General features: G+C 34.2%; 1 protein-coding gene across 1 annotated transcript; it reads right to left on the bottom strand.

Moving 5' to 3' along the window:
• Positions 1 to 1,203: 1,203 nt before the first annotated feature.
• LOC105490891 (cysteine rich secretory protein 3) lies at positions 1,204 to 18,584 on the bottom strand. Its single transcript, XM_024795768.2, has 8 exons — positions 18,510 to 18,584; positions 11,153 to 11,226; positions 10,216 to 10,332; positions 9,327 to 9,414; positions 7,517 to 7,662; positions 7,013 to 7,110; positions 4,980 to 5,068; positions 1,204 to 2,689 (listed from the first exon to the last, which is right to left on the bottom strand). Exons 2-8 carry the CDS (start codon positions 11,222 to 11,224, stop codon positions 2,562 to 2,564), a joined length of 738 nt encoding a protein of 245 aa, XP_024651536.2. The 5' UTR covers positions 11,225 to 11,226; positions 18,510 to 18,584; the 3' UTR covers positions 1,204 to 2,561.
• Positions 18,585 to 18,971: the final 387 nt, after the last annotated feature.

The following is an 18,971-nucleotide window of genomic DNA, read 5'->3' as shown; positions in this document are numbered from 1 at the left end:
CATGCACACATATGTTTATTGCAGCACTATTCACAGTAGCAAAGACTTGGAACCAACCCAAATGTCCATCAATGATAGACTGGATTAAGACAATGTGGCACATATACACCATGGAATACTGTGCAGCCATAAAAAAGGATGAGTTCATGTCCTTTGTAGGGACATGGATGAAGGTGGAAACCATCATTCTCAGCAAACTATCGCAAGAACAAAAAAACAAACACCGCACGTTCTCACTCACAGGTGGGAATTGAACAATGAGAACCCTTGGACACAGGAAAAGGAACATCATACATTGGGACCTGTTGTGGGGAGGGGGTAGGGGGGGGATAGCATTAGGAGATATACTTAATGTAAATGATGAGTTAATGGGTGTAGCACACCAACATGGCACACGTATACATATGTAACAAGCCTGCACATTGTGCACATGCACCCTAGAACTTAAAGTATAATAAAAAAAGAACAACAAGGAGAAAAGAATATCACAAATATAGCTTTTGGCTTTGGAAAAAAAAAAGGAGAAGAAATATAGGGAGCTCTGAGAGAAAATGGTGGGAGTTTCTCTAGATTATATGCTCAAAATAATCTGTTGATGAAATGATGTTTAATGTGAAGTAGCAATTCTAGCAAATAATACAGTGATCATTCTTCCGAACAGAGCAATAGCAAACACAAACACCATAAGGTAAAAATGATCTTGAGGAATTTGAGGTAATTTAATGGGCTCATCCTACTGGAGCAGAGGAAATGAGGGAGGGTGGAATGAAGTGAGATTGGAGAGGCAAATATAAAAAAGATTATTCAGCTTCTTGCAGATCAGTTTAAGATCATGAATATTATACTAATTACTTCTGAAGCCTATTGAAAGATTTTGAATGGAGATTAATTAGGAAATTTATTGCTTAAGAGATTAAGAGATGCAGCCAAAAATATCATCTAGGAGCTGCCTTGGTGGTCCTGCACCTTCCTGTTTTCCTTTGCCTCATGACTACTTAGATCCTTGAAATTTTTACTGAAGTTTGATACTGAGTAAACAAGTCCATCTGATATGACAACCTAATCATTGATATTACCGGAAAGGACAAAATCAAACATATAGCACTGGGATAAAGGAACTGAAGGTTAAGAGTAAAAGTCTAGGAAAGAATAACTAGATAATCTGAAGAAAAGCTATGATGTGTCATAGAGTCAAGAAAAAAATTCTTGTATTTATTTTCAAAATACTTTTTATTTTTCATTGTTTTCTTAGATTTACTGAAAATTTGGTAAGATAATACAGAGAATTCCCAGATAGCCCTCACCCAGTTTCAGTTTCTCTAATGTTATCATCTTACATTACCCTGCTATATTTATCAAGATTAAGAAATCAACACTACTGTTAAAAATACTCCAGATTCTATTCAGACTTCATCAGCTTTTCATTACTGATCTTTTTCTTTTCCAGGATCTGATCCAAGAAAGCACATTGCATTTGGCTCCCATGTCTCCTTAGTCTCATGTGGTCTGTGATTGTTTCTCAGGATTTTCTTATTTTCCATGATTTTTACAGTTTTGAGGAATACTCTAAAATACCCCAGGGATATTTTGTAGAATGTCCTTCAGCTTGAATTTGCTGTATGTTTTAGCTCATAATTAGATTGGGATTACGAATTTTTAGAAAGATTACATAGAACAAATCCACATGACTTATCACTGGTGACGTTAATGTTGATCACTTGGTGAAGAAGGCATTTGTCATTTTTCTCCCCTGTAAAGTTACTATGTTTCCCTTTCCATATTCCACTCTTTGGAAATGAGTCACTAATTTTAGTGAAGACTCACAAGGTGGGGGACTGAGTGCTACCTCCTTGAGTGGAGGGTATTTACCTGTATTATCTTGGATCCTTTTTTTAAGGAAGGTTTGTCAAAGAGAAGAGAGGTTTAAAAATGAAGGTGTGATCATATTCTACTGTAAAATTTATGCAGATAAACAAAGGATTATACTGATTTTGGCAAAATAAAAGTCAGGGTTGTTTTAGGAGGAACAGCTTCAACTCAGTTGTGAGGATGCCAGTCAGATGATTCTAAAGAAGGGTGAATGAGTGAAAGGAATTAAGACAGCATATGGGAGAACGTCTTTGAAGATGCTTAGTCTTAGAGTGGAGCTAGGAAAGGCAACTACAGCCAAGGACTCATGTGAAAATTATATTATTCTTTTTGTACATTTTGTTCTAGGAACATAATTCTCACTTTCAATCCAGGGTTTTACTGAACTTAGTCATGTGAGAATACCACTTTCAAAATTTTCACCCTAATTAAATTCAGTAAATTTAAATCGCAAAGTTTATATATAAAAATCCAAAGTTGTTGTTATAGATTTTGTTACTTTTAAACCATTTGTATGAAAAAGATTTTTGTAAAATAAAAAGCAGATCCAGAAGAAAAAGATTTGGAATCAAATGTGTATCAAACATGCCTACAATTTCTCAGCTAGTATATGCTAAATCTAAGTAGATGCCGAATCTAAGTAGATAATCTGACTCCTCTCTACATAACGCTACTCGGTGTGTACTGCGAATTTAATAAATGCTGTTTGAACAATTGCAGGAGGCCTTGCAACTGTCCCTGACAAACGGATATTGACAGGAATATGTGCGCTTCAAATTTTCACAGTTACTATAGAGATCTTCATACTTGCAACCATTGGCTGGAATAAAAACAAAGAAACCGGTCACTTCATTATCATTTTCTTCCATAACAACAACACATACAATACATTCTATATGAACGGAGAGTAGGGAAGTGAGCAAACAAACTGGCATTGTTACCCTAAGATGGCCATTCTATATCTTGAGGGACACACACAAGGTCTCTTAGGTAAACACACAGATTCATTTTTAAATTCGAGCTTTTGGAAATGTTTCTAAGATGAACTGACATATTTTCCTCACTCAACGAGTGAGCAGAGTAAAATTAATTTAAATGGATTTCTCTAGAACTGCGATATCCAAAATGGTAGATACTTGTCATGTGGTTGTTTAAACTTAAATTAATAAAAATTAGATAAAATTAAAATTTCAGGTCTTTCCTCAACAACACCAGTTATATCACGTGCTCAGTAGCCATGTGTCTAAGGGCGACTTTATAGGAAAGTGAGAATATTGAACATCTTCATCATTGTAGAAAGTCATTGAACACAGTTCTAGACTCTAGTGCCACCAGTCTTTCTCTCAGGTCTAAGTAATTATTATAGGAAGATGTCAATGTATAATGTAAAAGGTGGAGAGACTGTCATTATGATTATTGGACATTTCTACTTGAATGTCCTTCAGTGGCCACAAACTCAACAAATCTCAAACTAAATTCATCATCCTGTCTACAAGCTTGACATTTCTTTGTTATTTCCCAACAATTCTTCATTTGGTTCACCCAGTTTCAGAGAAATGGCACTCCCAACTATTAAACAATTCAAGCCAGGAGCCAGGAATCAACTGAAACTTGTTTCTATTTTTTTTTTGTAATCAATATTCAACAATACGAGGTAACAACAACTGACTATTCTCCTTTCTTCCTATTTTTCATACCTGTCTATTTTTTTCATTCATTTTGCACTAATGCAGTAAAGATACTCATTTGTTTTTGAGTGTGTGTTTTTCCAACAGTCTCCTAGCTGATTTTCATCCAATTGCTTCTTTCTACTACTGTCAGGAGCTCCTTAGAAAACACAGTTCAGATCTTATCATTCTTCTGTTTAAAATTTTTCAGTTGGCTGATCATTACTAATAAGATAAATTTCAAGCTTCTTAGAAAACAGCATTTGGCAGTGCTGGAAATATTTGGATTTTTCTTCTTTAGTTGATTTATAGCTTTGGTATTATCAATATTCTGAATTATTGCTATACAATTCAGTCAGAAAAAAATGTTACAATTCAGTCAGGTGAATGCATTTGAAAGGTAAAAATCTCAACGAATGGGTCGACTGCATTGTCAGTAATAATTTTAGTAATACATCCTAGTTAAACAAACATATCAACTCTTTGTATTTTTATTTATAAAAGCATAAAATGAAATTGTATGAGATATATATTTATTTTACTTCTTTTTGCTAAAATATTTTTGAGGCTTCTGTGAGTTAATACTACATACAGATTTGATTTTGACTTTAAAAATGCATATAAAAATTATTAGCAAGCGGAAGTGCAAGTGATTATTATATTAAACTTGATGACTCTAACTACATTATGGCAAATATGAGGAAGTTAGTATGATAAATTCATTAGCATATGAGAAATGGCAGTATTTGGAGGCCCTGTCTAGATTGAGCCATATTCTATGGTCTCATACTCTTAGATGTCTATTTGTTTTTCTTTTTTAAAATATGCCGTATTTTGTATAATGATATAAAGTTTTATGAGGAGAAACTTCATATTTAATTATAATGTGTCATTTTCACAGACACATTTTCATATATGCCAATATATAAAATGGATGGTAAATGTTTCATCAGGTTACATATGATAACAGGTCAAATTTTACATTGCAAATAATACATAGATACTGAACAGTGTAAAATGTTCACTTAAAAACACTCCGTAAGGCTGGGTGTGATGGCTCACACCTGTAATCCCAGTACTTTGGGTGGCTGAGGTGGGCAGATCGCTTGATGGCCAGAAGTTCGAGACCAGTGTGGCCAACATGGCAAAATCTTGTCTCTACAAAAAGTACAAAATTAGCCAGGTGTGCTGGCACGTGCCTGTAGTCCCACCTACTCAGGAGGCTGAGGCATTAGAATCACTTGATCCCTGCAAGCGGAGGATGCAGTGAGTTGAGATGGCGCAACTGCACTCCAGCCTGGGTGACAGAGCCAGACAGATTTTTTTTTTTTTTGTCCTTTGCATGAAAGCATTGCTTAAGTTGGTTGTCTTCAGAGTTCCCAATTCTTAGAAGAAATGTCAGATCATTTTATTTTATTATCAAGTTAATCACTTTAAACTTACTGCATAGTCCATCGTCACAGTTATTTGGGCAACTGGCGCAAGGTGCTCCTTGTTCATAAGGGACATATAGTCTGTTAACCCAATTACCACTGAAATTTGAAATAAAAAATGTCAAATATTTTTCATTTTTCTGTTTAGTTTATGTTCCAAAGTTAGTATCAGTCACCAAATATACATGGGTATTTATTAAATGTTTTTAATTATGTCAAATAATTAAAAATATAATATTCTCAGAGGATATTCAGACAATAATGCAAATTAAGAGAATAATTCACACATTCATTCACTTTCCTGACCATAGTCTCTCAACCTGAGAAACTGAAACAGGATAATTAAAGTCTAAAGGTTTTAGAGCGTATTTCGATATGGCAACACACTTCATCTCCCAATAGACTTGGTCAAATTGCTAAGATGATGTACCACAAGGTTCTGGCAAGGGTTAAAACATATCCCCTAGGGAGATAATAAAAGTTCCTGAAGCACAGAAGGTTGCAATATGAAAAATAACATTTAATGTTAAATGTAGCTTATAATTAAAAATAAAAAATACCATAATTTCTATAATATGAAGAAGGGTAAGTACAGTTTCAGCATAAATTTTGGCTTTTAGGTGGGGTGGTGATTTTCACATGGTTTTTGCTGTATGTTTGTGAAAGGGTACTGTGCTCAGGAAGGTTTGGGAATGTCTACAGGTGGTGTGTATGAGATGTTTATGTTTGCCAAGAATGGGAATGTTAGGGGAAAAAAAGATTTAATTAATATTAATCTCCTCTGTGTGTTCATCTTACAGTGACTAGCCTGTACCTCAATGATGATTATTTTCCTATCGGTAATTATCATCTGAAAATACAAGAAAGCCAAAGTCTTAATTGCACTAAGTAGGTTAACAGTCCAAGTCAATGTAGCTGAATCTCAGCCTTCCTTCACAGAATATAACTGTAGGTGTGTGAGCACTTAAAAAAATGTGAAATAGACATCAAAGTGTTCTGGAAGTTCTCTTTTTCCTGCTTTCTCTCATTACTACTTCCAACTCGCACTCAGATGCAGACTCAAGATGCTCTCCTCTCATGACCAGGCATTTGGGGGCAGTCTCCCAGGGTCTTTCAATTTTCTGCATTAACAATGATAATTCTTTGCTGAAAAATGACCTTACAGGTCATATTTCTCAAACTGGAATCCTACATCACCTGGGATATCTACAGCCTCAAAATAAGTCATGCAGAAAGCTGAGTTTGGGGAAAGCCCCTCCCACTAGTGGTGAACAATTTCAAATATTAAAAGGAAATTAAAGCTAATAGATATGTTGTGAATATATCTTCAATATATCCACAGATTTTTTCTGTGTGAGTAAGTGAAATATATTGCTTGAGAAAAAAAGTGGACTTTCTTCAGGAAACCCAAGATAATTAAGAAATTATGATCTTAACGGTTCCATGAAATGTTTTTGTGGTAAATTCCAAGAAGCAAAAATTTAAGATATTATCTTTTCTTGGCTATTTGAAACATATTGGGGATCTCTTGAAAAGTCTTTGAGGTCCAAGATTTAATCATTTCTTAATGTATAATGTGAAATTTTCTGATAAGCATGAGTAAGAGCATTTGAGCAGAAAGGACTGATATTACTAAAATGGGTCTTTACTCATTTGTTTGTCACCTTACTTTATCCCTGGACTAATTGTCAAGCTTTCAGTTTCTCGTATGTAAACTTAGCATGAACTGATAAAATTATATTTAGACAACTACACACTACCTGTACTCATGAAGTAACCATGAGCATAGGAAAAGGCAATTGAGCGAGGAGATAAATTATTTTAGGCATGAGGAAAGACAGCTCCCTGTTCAATAACACTTGGAACTGGAACTGAAAACTTGATCTTTCTGCGAAGTAGATTGAATGTGTCTCAACTTTAGAAAATATTTCTAAAGATTAATCTCCTTCACCTTTACTGAAATATGCTTTTAGGTTTGTTTTTATATTAAATTTTAAATCGTATTTAGCATTATTGACAATAAACTCTAAAATATATACTTACGTAGGACAATATTGGCAAACATAGTAGTATTTGAGAACTGCTTGATTGGGACAGTAGGCAATTCCACATCCAACGAGGTAGGAAGAGTACCAAACAACCTATAAACCCATAAGTGAACATACGAGAGCACATTAGAGAAGAAGGAAATACCGAAAAACAAGTAGTAGGAAATACAAAATGGAGAAGAATGTTACCGACATATTTTGCCTATACCTTATGGCTATATTTAGTTAAATTATTGAATCAAACTAAAAGACTTTTAAAATATTACATTTCCATGTACATTCCTTTTTGAGACTGTTAGACAAAGATTATGTTTCCCTACCATGATCCTGCAGACTATTGAAAAATGACAGCTCACAGCTGAAATACTCACCAAATGCCAGACTATTCTATATTCACTTGAAAATTTCCCCCAAATTCAACTTGGAATCAGTCAAAATTTGAAGAATCCTTTTTTTAGGGCACTTGTAAAGGAGGTGGTTTTTCATTTCTTCTCTTTACCTGTGTATAATGTCCAACCACTGCATTGGGAGTCTTTGGCCCTACACCAAAGTCAAAATCCTTGTATTCATCAAACCAGCTTTGGATTGCTTGTGACCATGAACTGGGGGCACTTGACATGTAGAGATTCTCACCACATTTTAGACCTAAGAAGGAACAGACCACTCATGAGGAAAGCAATAAAGCATGCAATGGCAAAATACACACCCCCCACCCGCCCCCTCCACACAGCAGAATCCCTGTTTTTTAAATACTGTCCCCAATGCCCATCATTAATGAATATCAACTAATACATAAGGAGGGTGCCTCAGATCCTTATCAGCTATAAGCTGAACAGAAGCCAGATTTGCCCAATACTTGAGGTTGGTCTCAACATGCAAAACTTTGAGTAGATGGAGAACCCTTTTTTCTTTAATATCTGCTCTCCCTGGATTCATTTATTTACACATTGAATTCTTCACATGGGTGTGCCTTATGAGCTTTCAGCTTTGTAATGTGAGCTTGCTGAAGGCAGGCATCAATTTAGTAATTCCTCTCCTGCTCTAGTCCGTATTCACCAGAGATTTTCATATATAGGAATCTGAATAAGTGGTTAGAATTATTATTTTGTGTGAATTTTTTTTAAAAAGTCTTATGCTCAGTCTTTAAGAGCCCAAACATGAAGAAAATGACACCATAAAAGACAATATTTTCACAGGTTACAGGCCTCCTCTTAGCAAATCAGAACATCACAGGCCACATTTTGCTCAAAAAATAAGGAAAAAAGTGCCTTGCAGGCCAGAAATACTTCAGTGCTTTTTCAAGCCCTGAAATTAATACTTATATTTGGATGGCTTAACATGGGATGTCTACATGCTACTTAAAGAGAGTATAAACTACCTTTGTATAGTTCCTTTAAGAGGGAAAGAAAGAAGCTAAGATTTTAACAATAGATTGGGATTTTCAAGACCATTTCTTTCAATCTTCTGGTGACCATAGTTATCTCTTTTCATAAATTTATTATAGTTTTAATATCAAAGATATAGATAACAATGGCAGTCCTATTTTCAAAACAAGCCAGTTATTTACCACTTGTAAATTTGGCTTGCCTTTACCTATGTTGTTTTTGATAATTCAATAAATATTTTATCTGATAGCTCATCCATATGATATTTTATCTAGTTGTTTTTATATTTATTGATGCATAGGTTATGTCTTGCAGGTCATTTTTATTTTGTCTAATATAGTATGCATTGTAAACATCCAGCAAATACGAAAGACATGGCTTACCATCATCAAAAATTCAAAAGAAAATAGTAAAAGCTAATACTGGTGTTAAATATCTTTTTTTGTAAAATTCAGGAACAGTTTGACAAAATTTAAAATATTTTATAAAAACAAAATTAAGTAGGTTTCAAAACACAAATAGGCTCTATATTATCACTAAAAAGGATACTGATTTAGAAGCCAGAAATTCTAATTCCAGATTTCCTATATATGACATTAATTACCAATCATCATTTTCTTCCAGACTTGGTTTTCTAATCTCTGTAATTGGGAAAGAGATGATCTGTAACCTGCTTTACTCATGAGCTGATTGAGAGGTACAAATGTGATACTGCCTGAGACAGTTTTTGTAAAATTTACGTAAAACCATAAGCTCAGATGGTGCTTCTCAGAATTATCTCTACATATAGAGATATTCTATCTTGAAAAAGGTAGCATTAGAAGCAATATTTATTTACAAACTTTTCTTAATGCAACATTATAACATGGTTTCTTATTATTTTACTTGTTGATTTATTCAACAAATATTTCCTAATTTACATACTAGTCTTTCGATCCCTCGGGTTACTGTGTCTGTAATTGCACTGGTTTGCCCACTTTTGGGCATTTGCTGCAGCCTCTTTGTTCCATTCCTGAAACAAGGACAGAAAAAAGATATCCACTTAATATCTCAAACCTCACAGGAGCATAAGCCTTATAATCAGGTTATAGGTTGATTTACATCATCACAAAATTTCTGTGCAAGCATCTTCTGATTTGTATAGTAATCAAATATATATTTTTTTGATGTGCCTTTTTCTGCTCCACAAAGAAATATAGGTAATATGCCTACCCTAAGTAATCAAAAAAAAATCTAGGTTTATAGCCTAATTATTTATGACAGGACAACAGAAACATAAAGATTTTTAGTAATGATCCTACTCTAAATATTGATAAACATGTGGAGGTGTTGAGATTGCTTTTGCTGACAATGAAGTAATTAGCTGGCTTACTTCACTTCCAGTTCTTTTTCCCCCCCACCCCTTCACTGAATATGTTTGGGAGACATGTGGCCTTTGGTACAAGGCCCAGAAAAGTAGATTGTTATTTACCCTAAACGGCATTTATCTTAAACGAAAAAGGTCTTTCTGATCTTAGATTAGGACAGATAAGATAAGGAGCAGAAAAGCATAATGGCTTTTCACTGTATGTCCAAAGATTTGGTTTTGATTCTGCTTCCATAATTTAAATAGCCCTATGAATTTGACATTATGCAACCATTATAAAGAGAAGTTAAGAAATTCAGCTCTGCCCATTACACAGCTCAAATGAAATAACAAAATAGAGACAGAACTTTGTAAACCTTGAAGTTATTAAGAGATTTTCGTTGCCAGCCGCCTGCTCCTTCCACAGCTTGTTCACACCCCTCTCCTTTGCAATATACCACCTCTTACCATCTTTAGCATGTTGCTGGCAGGTGGAGAGACTGCTCTCCTCAGTTCATTGTGTTTATTTACAATCTCCCTTTGCACTTGTGTTTGGGTGGTTAACAAAGCAGTAAAAGCGGGATCCTAAGGGAAGATAAAATTACAATTATTTTTTAACATTGTTGGAAATTGCGCAGAGTAGTAACTATGTTAGCTTGAGGGAACAAGGACCATTTTAAAAAAGTGTTTGAGCCAATACTAGGTAAACACTGTCAATGACAGCCAAAGCTATGACTTTTTAATGGAAAAGTATTATATGAAAGTTTTCAGATTGGGGATATAATTCATGGCATGACAAACTAAAATCTCCTCTGAGGCCACAAACACCAATTTCTGGGTTAAGAGAGGTCTTAATGTGATTTTTCTAGATATATGAGTGACAACATCTTATAGTGACAAGGGTACATGATAGGAATTATTAAGACATTCACACTCAGGCTGCAGCAAAGAAGTGGTAAGGATTGGGCTATATGATTTACCCTAAGACTTTAGGGGGAATTTCTGCCTGAAATGGTGTCTGGTATTTAGAAAAAATGCTTAGGCTCAGTCTAAGTGCATGTGTAACATGCAATACTCTAATAAAAGAGTTTTATGTATTAGGTAGCAAATTTTATGGGATCACTCAAAAGATAGTTTTACCACATTAAAAAAAGTCTCCAAGGCAATTTGTGGGGTGGAGCAAAGTCATTTAATTAATGAACTTCAATACCCTCATGTGGCTAGGGGCTACCATATCGATCACCACAGCTTTAAACATAATTATGTTAACTATCTTGAGCTACTAATGAGTACTTTATGATGTACCAGACACTCTAGTCCTTTTCACTTTTGAAGATTGATCTAGTAGCTTGCTATCCCTCATGGTTGCCTGAATTTTTCTGAAGATTTTTGACTTTAACCATACCTTGTCTTCATTTGCTGGGAAGGATGGAAGCAGCCCAGCAACCAGGAACAACAGCACTGGGAATAATGTCATTGCTGGGAAAACAAAACCGGTGGAACAGGGATCTGCATTAAAATGATTAGTACATGAACTGCTGAGTAACATGAGGGTGGGAGAAATGTAATGACTTCCATTATCCCAAATTCGTTACTAATGTAACAGAAGACTTGTCACATGGAGTGAGCAGAATGACAGTGGATTCAGCTTTCGAAGTATGCCTCCAACTGGGACTATAAAGAACAAACCCAAATTCCCTACTGAAGCCCTTGAAGCATGCCTGTAAATGCTAAGGACTTTCTACCTCCTTCTTCTGCAGCTCTGCAGTCTTCTCTGTGTAACTGCTCTCTTTAGGTTCTAGGAGTGGATTCTTCACAGTGACAATTCAGTAGCTTCCAACTGTGATTATTACAGGGATACTACTGCATTAGCCCTTGCTGATTTCCTTAAGTGCTGTCTATACTTTTATAAATATACTCTTATTAACATCTCTTCAAATTACAAGTTAGCCTGTGCCAGTTCTTTTCCATCAGGGATCTGGCTCATATACTTGCCGTTCTTCGAACCCTAGAAAGTCCTCTAAGTGTATGCTTTTCATGCATACTTTTAAACTACTCTCTTCAACTTTACCTGTGCAGCTAGCATCCTAACTCCTTTCCTCTCAAAACTTTATCTTTAGTACCATGCCTCAAATTTAAAAAGGCAACATTTTTTCCTCTGGAACTTAAACCAAAAAGGTAATAATTTGATTATCACTTTTAAGGGATTACTAACCCTATCTGTATTAATATCCTTAATATGTTCACATTCTTTGTCTCACTAATTCAACTTCTTGGAATCCTACTGAAATTATAAACTATATTGGAAAAGTTTTAAGCATAAAATTTTTATCATGTTATCATTTATAAGAGGTAAAACATTGTAAATTAATTACATGCTTAGTAATAGGGAGCTATAATGTCTAGGTAAATGAGAGTACATCCTCTTATGGCAGTATATTAGACATAAAAACCACTCTATATTTATAGTGGTTTTGTAACCTCAGAGAAAAAGCTTATGCTTCAATGTTAAGTTTAAAAACAAGAAAGCAGAACAAATAATACATGGTAGATCCTTAGCCTTCTGTTTTGGACCGAGTGTTAATAGAAGTAGTGACTCATCCTACAAAAGCTCTTCCTTCTTAGTTATTCACTGATTCCTCCTGAACCTCAGCTCTTGAGGGCTGGGAGTGGGTCTCCCTTAGACTATGAACTCAGCTAACAACAAATCCCCACAAAACTCCCAAAGGAAGAACTTTCCACCCCAAATTGGTCCCCAGCACTAAATTCAGCTTTCCTTTCTGCTAACCAGCACTCTCGCACCCCACCCACTGTGAATCTAAGTATTGGGATGCAGCCTGATACACAATTGCAAAACCCATTTTCATGCTATTAAAGTCAATGTCACAAACCATCCCATCCCAGCACTGCTGCACAATCACCCCACATATATGGGACTTCGCTAGTATCCATTTGTATCACTTTTTCAAAGATATTTCCAATGTAAGAACAAGAAAATGACAGAAAGAGAGATATACTTTTTGATAACAATTGTGGTTTTACTTTGTCCAATGCATCAATAAATACACTTGAAGCCTGAAAAAAAAAAAAAAAAAAAAAAAAAAGGAATCCATGAAAAATGATAGTGCTAGAATGCAGATCTGGAACTCCAGAACATTTCAAGCTACTAGTGTTACAGACCTTGAAACTCACTCAAAAATAACTTAATCCGGCCCCGCTACCGCCTCTAAATTAATATGTGGATGCTCTAACTCATAGTGTGCTGTATTTAGGGGTGGGCCCTCTAGTGGGCCTCCTTCAGAATTTGAGAGCAAAAGAGGAAAAGCAGATCCTTATTTTCATTTGTAAGTCAAAGACAATTAGGTATTCTTCTTTCCTTTAGGAGACATTTATCAAATTCCGTACACTCTATTCAGGATAACATGTTACAATATTGGTGCACATGATCAAGTGAACAAGACTTGGTTCTTGCCCTCAGAGTCCTGGTATATCACTGCGGGAGCTTGTCATTCAAGTACCCAGAGTGGGAGCTGGTTGAATTTTCTCATGTGTGCAAAACAGGAGAATAAGATTTTATTTCCTTTTACAGTGATCCATTCCAATGCTTTATGGAGAGAGATGGGGAAGAATCTAGCACAATTCAGGGCTCAGGGAGTAAACAATTCGAATGAGGCAAATATGATAAAGATATATCATCAGCAGTAAGACCAATAATGGTGACAGAGGGTCGCTGTAATATTTCACTCCATCCTCACCTCTCCTCCCCAGGGACTACTGTAAATAGCAGGTGCAAGTGGAAAATGATTTGTTTGCAATTCCATTTAGTAGCGTCACATAGAAGGTACTAGAAAGAATTTTTTAAAAATTGCCTCTCCTGTCATTTACTTGCATGAAGCAATTTCTAAATGTATTAGTTATACAGTTTTTTCTGCTATTTCTTGGAGATAAACATTAGATTTCTCTTCATTTCCCTTGAAAGAGTTATTTTGCACTTTGTGTAAGTCACTGAGTCCCACCTTTTATATGGTTTTCTGTTCTATTCTGGTTTTCCTTTTTCAAAGAAATTAATAATTCATCTTAAGTGTGATTAGAGAAAAACCAAGTCCCCAGATTTCAAAGATTTATGATTTCAAATAGTGATGGTTTGCTACTAATTCCAGATCTACAGCAGAGCAAATTGTGTCTTTCTGAAGCATAAATATCTGTAATACAATTAAACTGTAACATACTGTGCCTTCTTCACACTGATGTTAGGACCACTGGTATGTTTGAAACACTCCCTTGGAAAAGGGAGTGTTATATGTTGTCTCAAATGACCTGATATCACTGCATATTGACTGATAACATATATCTACAAAAATTCTATAGGCATATCTCGTCTTAGCAGCCCATTTTGTAGAAATAAGGATTTGCAAATTGGGAAGTAGGACAAATTTGCTTAGTTGATAAGAGAAGAATTAATCAAAAGGTTCATTTATAAAGCAAGCCTTTGGCTTCTATTCCAGGCAGAATATCAAAGTAGGCAAGTTTCTTACTGTCACCCCAAAATTAACTCTGAAAGAATTATAGAAGCAAGAGGGAAACAGGGATTCCAAGAAAATACTGAAAAGATAGTGAGAAAATCTGAGGAGAATAAAGTCTTTCATGACTTCTAGAATGTGTATATGGGTGTGTGTGCGCGTGCGCGCGCGTTGTGTATAATGAATGTGAAGGGGAGGAGAGTGCTGCATCCAACAGCAGTGGTTGGTCTAAAGTAATGCCTGTTAGTTCCCACTCTTGCCTCAAAACAGTCATTGATTCCTCTTTATTTGCAAAATTCTGCAACAACAGAAAAGCGCTTGCTCTAGTGCGATGTGTCAGCAAAGTAGTATCACGGAGCTGTAAGAACCATCCTATGCGGGTCCCGGGCGCGGTGGCTCACGCCTGTAATCCCAGGACTTTGGGAGGCCGAGTCGGGCGGATCACGAGGTCAGGAGATAGAGACCATCCTGGCCAACACGGTGAAACCCCATCTCTACTAAAAATGCAAAAAAATTATCCAGGAGTATCTCTACTAAAAATACAAAAAAATTATCCAGGAGTGGTGGCGGGCGCCTGCAGTCCCAGCTGCTCAGGGGGCTGAGGCAGAAGAATGGTGTGAACCCGGGAGGCAGAGCTTGCAGTGAGCCGAGATCGCGCCACCGCACTCCAGCCTGGGCGATTTAGCGAGACTCCGCCTCAAAAAACGAAAACGAAAAAAAAAAAAAAAAAAAGGAACCATCCTGTGTGAAGGACTGATGATAATAAGGTCATGCGTGATAGCACTCTCCAGTGCTCTTATAGTCACTTATAGTCACACCTTCTTACTCCCTACTGTTGTATGATTCAAATTAGCTTGGCTGCATCCTCCCAATGCTGTTTCATTCCTGAAATGTAATCTGAGGAGTGGATATAATTCCTTGATTGACTCATAAAAGACATAAGAATAATAGTAAATAATACATAAGGCCACTTCATAAATGAATTGCAAGAATCCTAACAAAATATTAACTCACCAATTTCAAAAATATGTTAAAAATATCATGACCAAGTAAAGTTATATGAGGACTGCAAGAATAATTCAAAATTAGAAAATTCATTGGTAAAATTCATCACATTAACACATTAAAGCAAAGTAATATGACAAAAATACGTCATTAAATTCAATCCCTATATGTAGTTTTTTTTTTATTTTAAAAGAAAAAATAAAAGAGATCATTAATTTGGTAGGAAGCATATACTGCAAATCTATACCCAATACAATGGTTATTGGAGAAACTCTAGGTGCATTTCATTTAATATTGGGAACAAGAAAAGAATGACTAATACTTTTATTTAACAAAGTACTGGAGAGACCCTAATCAAAGCTGTAAGAAAAGAAAATACATACATATACATGCATATGCATATAATATATACAAGTAACATAACGAATACAATATATAATATATATTTATTACACATAATATATAATGTATATTATATATTACTATATATAATATATAATATATATTTATATTTATATAAATATATAATATGTTTATATTTATAAATAAATATTTTATTTATTTAAATAATTATATAATATATATTTATTACACATAATATATAAATATTAATATATAAATATTTTTATATAATTATATAATATATATTTATATTTGTATAAATATATTATACATTTATATTTATAAATAAATATTTTATTTATTTAAATAATTATATAATATATATTTATTACACATAATATATAAATATTAATATATAAATATTTTTATATATTAATTTTAAAAATAATTAATTTATATATTAATTTTAAAAATAATTAATTTATATATTAATTTTTAAAATAATTAATTTATATATTTATTTATATGTAATATTTGTAACCTTTGTAAGGGAAGAGGTAAAATTGTTATTGTTTTCAAATGATACGATCATCTATCTGGAGAACACACCAAAATAAACAATTTTGCTAGATGCACTATCAACTTACAAAAATGCCATTTCTATTACTGGAAATACTCAACTAGAATATAAGATTTAAGAAACACTCATAACAGTTAAAAAAATTATACAGTATCTGGGAAACAACAAAAAATTAAAAATTCTTTTTGGCGAAAATTTTAAAACTTTAATAAAGAACATAGTAGAAGTTCTGAATAAATTGAGAGTTTTGTAACGCTTTTAAATGGTACATGTTAAGGTTAAGATATCAATCCTAAACTAACCTAATTGTTTATTTTAATTCCAATACAAATTTTAAGTGGCTTATGAATAACTAAGTAAACCTTTAAAAGAAGAATTGGCTGGGCGCAGTGGCTCACGCCTGTAATCCTAGCACATTGGGAGGCCGAGGCGGGTGAGTTGCCTGAGCTCAGGAGTTCGAGACCACCCTGTGCAATATGGTGAAACCCCGTCTCTACTAAAAATACAAAAGTTAGCCGGCATGGTGGTGGTGCATGCCTGTAATCCCAGTTACTGGGGAGGCTGAGGCACGAGAATCGCTTGAAACCGGGAGGTGGAGGTTACAGCGAGCCGAGATTGTGCCACTGCACTCCAGCCTGGGAGACAGAGTGAGACTCCATCTCAAATAAATAAATAAACCAATAAAATAAAGAAGAATTAATTGGATTATCTTTTCATATTAGTTATTAAGATAGACTTCAAACCTTTGTTGACAAAATTAATATTACTGTAGGAACAGATAAATCAATCGATGGAGGTAAATACAAAATTTAAGAGACAGACCAAACATCACAGCATTAAAAAACAAAGGAGGGAGAACAGATTATAGAAATATTTTAAAGGATCATGTGGATTAGAAAAGATGTCAAAAGCATTAATACAAGGGAGTATAATGCGTGCACTATAGGTATAAACACATTTATATACTAGTCACAGCACAGAAAAGTATTTGACGCAATATTTTCTTAAAATTTAATAGTTAATCTTTATTCTGATCACTTTCTTTCATCTTATTATGTATCTGTGATACAGAAAGCAGCCTATGCCAATATGCAAAGTTTGCAAAACTGCTATATTTCATCAAGTAAGAAATTTGTAAAGATATCCAAATAAGAATAGCTGTCTTGCATTTCTTGAGAAGCACTTTTTTTTTCAAGGATGAATTCCCTTCCTTTTACTTGAATTCAATAAGTAACATAACTGAAATTCATAGCAATATCAGATTTACATTACTTGAGAATTCTGACGCTCTTCCTTCCAATTCATCCCTGTCTCTTACAAATCAGAAAGCCCAATTTACCTTACAACTCATCAATGTAGGGTAACTCCCACGCTTGAAACTTGTCATCAATTTAATTACTTTTGATCCGCTTTCAGAAGTCTTAGTCATACAGGCAGACACATTCTAGATTTGGTTTTAACTAGCAAAAGAGGCAACACCGGATCTTCTTTGGCTATTGTAAATACTCCGAGAGTTTCCTGGATAGCATTTAGCCACAGGGAAGAAAAGCATTTTACTTTAAAATCTTCTGTCTAGTGGTAAGTAACCCCTTTCATGTTGTCATTAGGTAGTTCTGTGGTCTCCTAATATCTGATTCGTCATAATCACTTCTAATGTGCTACAGAATATAAAACTGTATGTGGAAATTGCTTCCTTAGATGAAATATGCACGATAGATATTATATTTAAATTACCTACATAAACGTGACTGAGTAGATTGACTTTTGACTGGAAAACGTTTATAAGTCTTTTTTTTTTTTGTACTCTGAGTGCATTTCATGAGGTAAACTGTATTTTATGTTGATGGTCTTTAATAAAATACTTTTTGATCTCGAGATCAGTGCTACAATTTTGTTTTAACCAATTTAAAACTTTTGCTATGGCTTCTCATATAGCTGTATGTTTTAATATTAGTAAAAGTTACTGATGTAAAAGTATGCACACACATATATTCATAGTTTATCATTTTTCTATTAAAAATAGTTCTAGTACAATTGTTTCCAAAAGTCATAGACATGGGAATTAATTATATTACTTTAGAATGAAAGGTAAAAATTTATTTAAAAATTAAACTGGATAAAAGTGCTTTTGGAATAATAAAGCTGTCTATATATTAGCTTCTCAGCTTAAAATGAATATGTTAAGATGATTACTCTCATTAAAAGTTATCAATAAACTTTGGAAAATCGTAGATAAAATATACTGAATATATCACTTTATCATTGAGAAGGCATAAATGTGTTGTTCACCTTGAAATAAAGGAGTTATCACTTACCAGTGGTTTCCAGAGCAGGATGAAGTATTTATTTCATCTGCTGATAGAAGGAAGGTGGAGAGAGAGAAGGTTAGAGCCATATATATGAAACACCTATTTCCTGTTTTGGCAAATTCTGGTTGTGCAAGTAACTCTAGATCAACAAGGCCTGAAACAGGATTTGTCATACCAATAGTCTCAGATTTCATTGCTGATTTTCTAATCATGATTTTGAAATTATTTGGTGATTCCTCAAATGCCTTTTAAAAGTAAATTGCTATATCAAGTTTTGTAATTGTGCATTTATTCTTTGAAGCTCATATATTATAATTTATCCATATTTTTGCTAGTCAATAGTTTGAAAATTCTTAGCCAAATTATTATCATCACAATATTAGAGTTTTTAGAATTACTTCTGTTGGATTGAAATTAAGCTCATAATTTTCATGAACTCTAGAGAACACAATGTTTTTTACAGCTATC

This window comes from Macaca nemestrina, chromosome 5, assembly GCF_043159975.1.
Source record: "Macaca nemestrina isolate mMacNem1 chromosome 5, mMacNem.hap1, whole genome shotgun sequence".
Lineage (NCBI taxonomy): Eukaryota > Metazoa > Chordata > Mammalia > Primates > Cercopithecidae > Macaca > Macaca nemestrina.
Note: the sequence above shows the minus strand (reverse complement) of the source record. Positions and strands in the feature narration are given on the sequence as shown.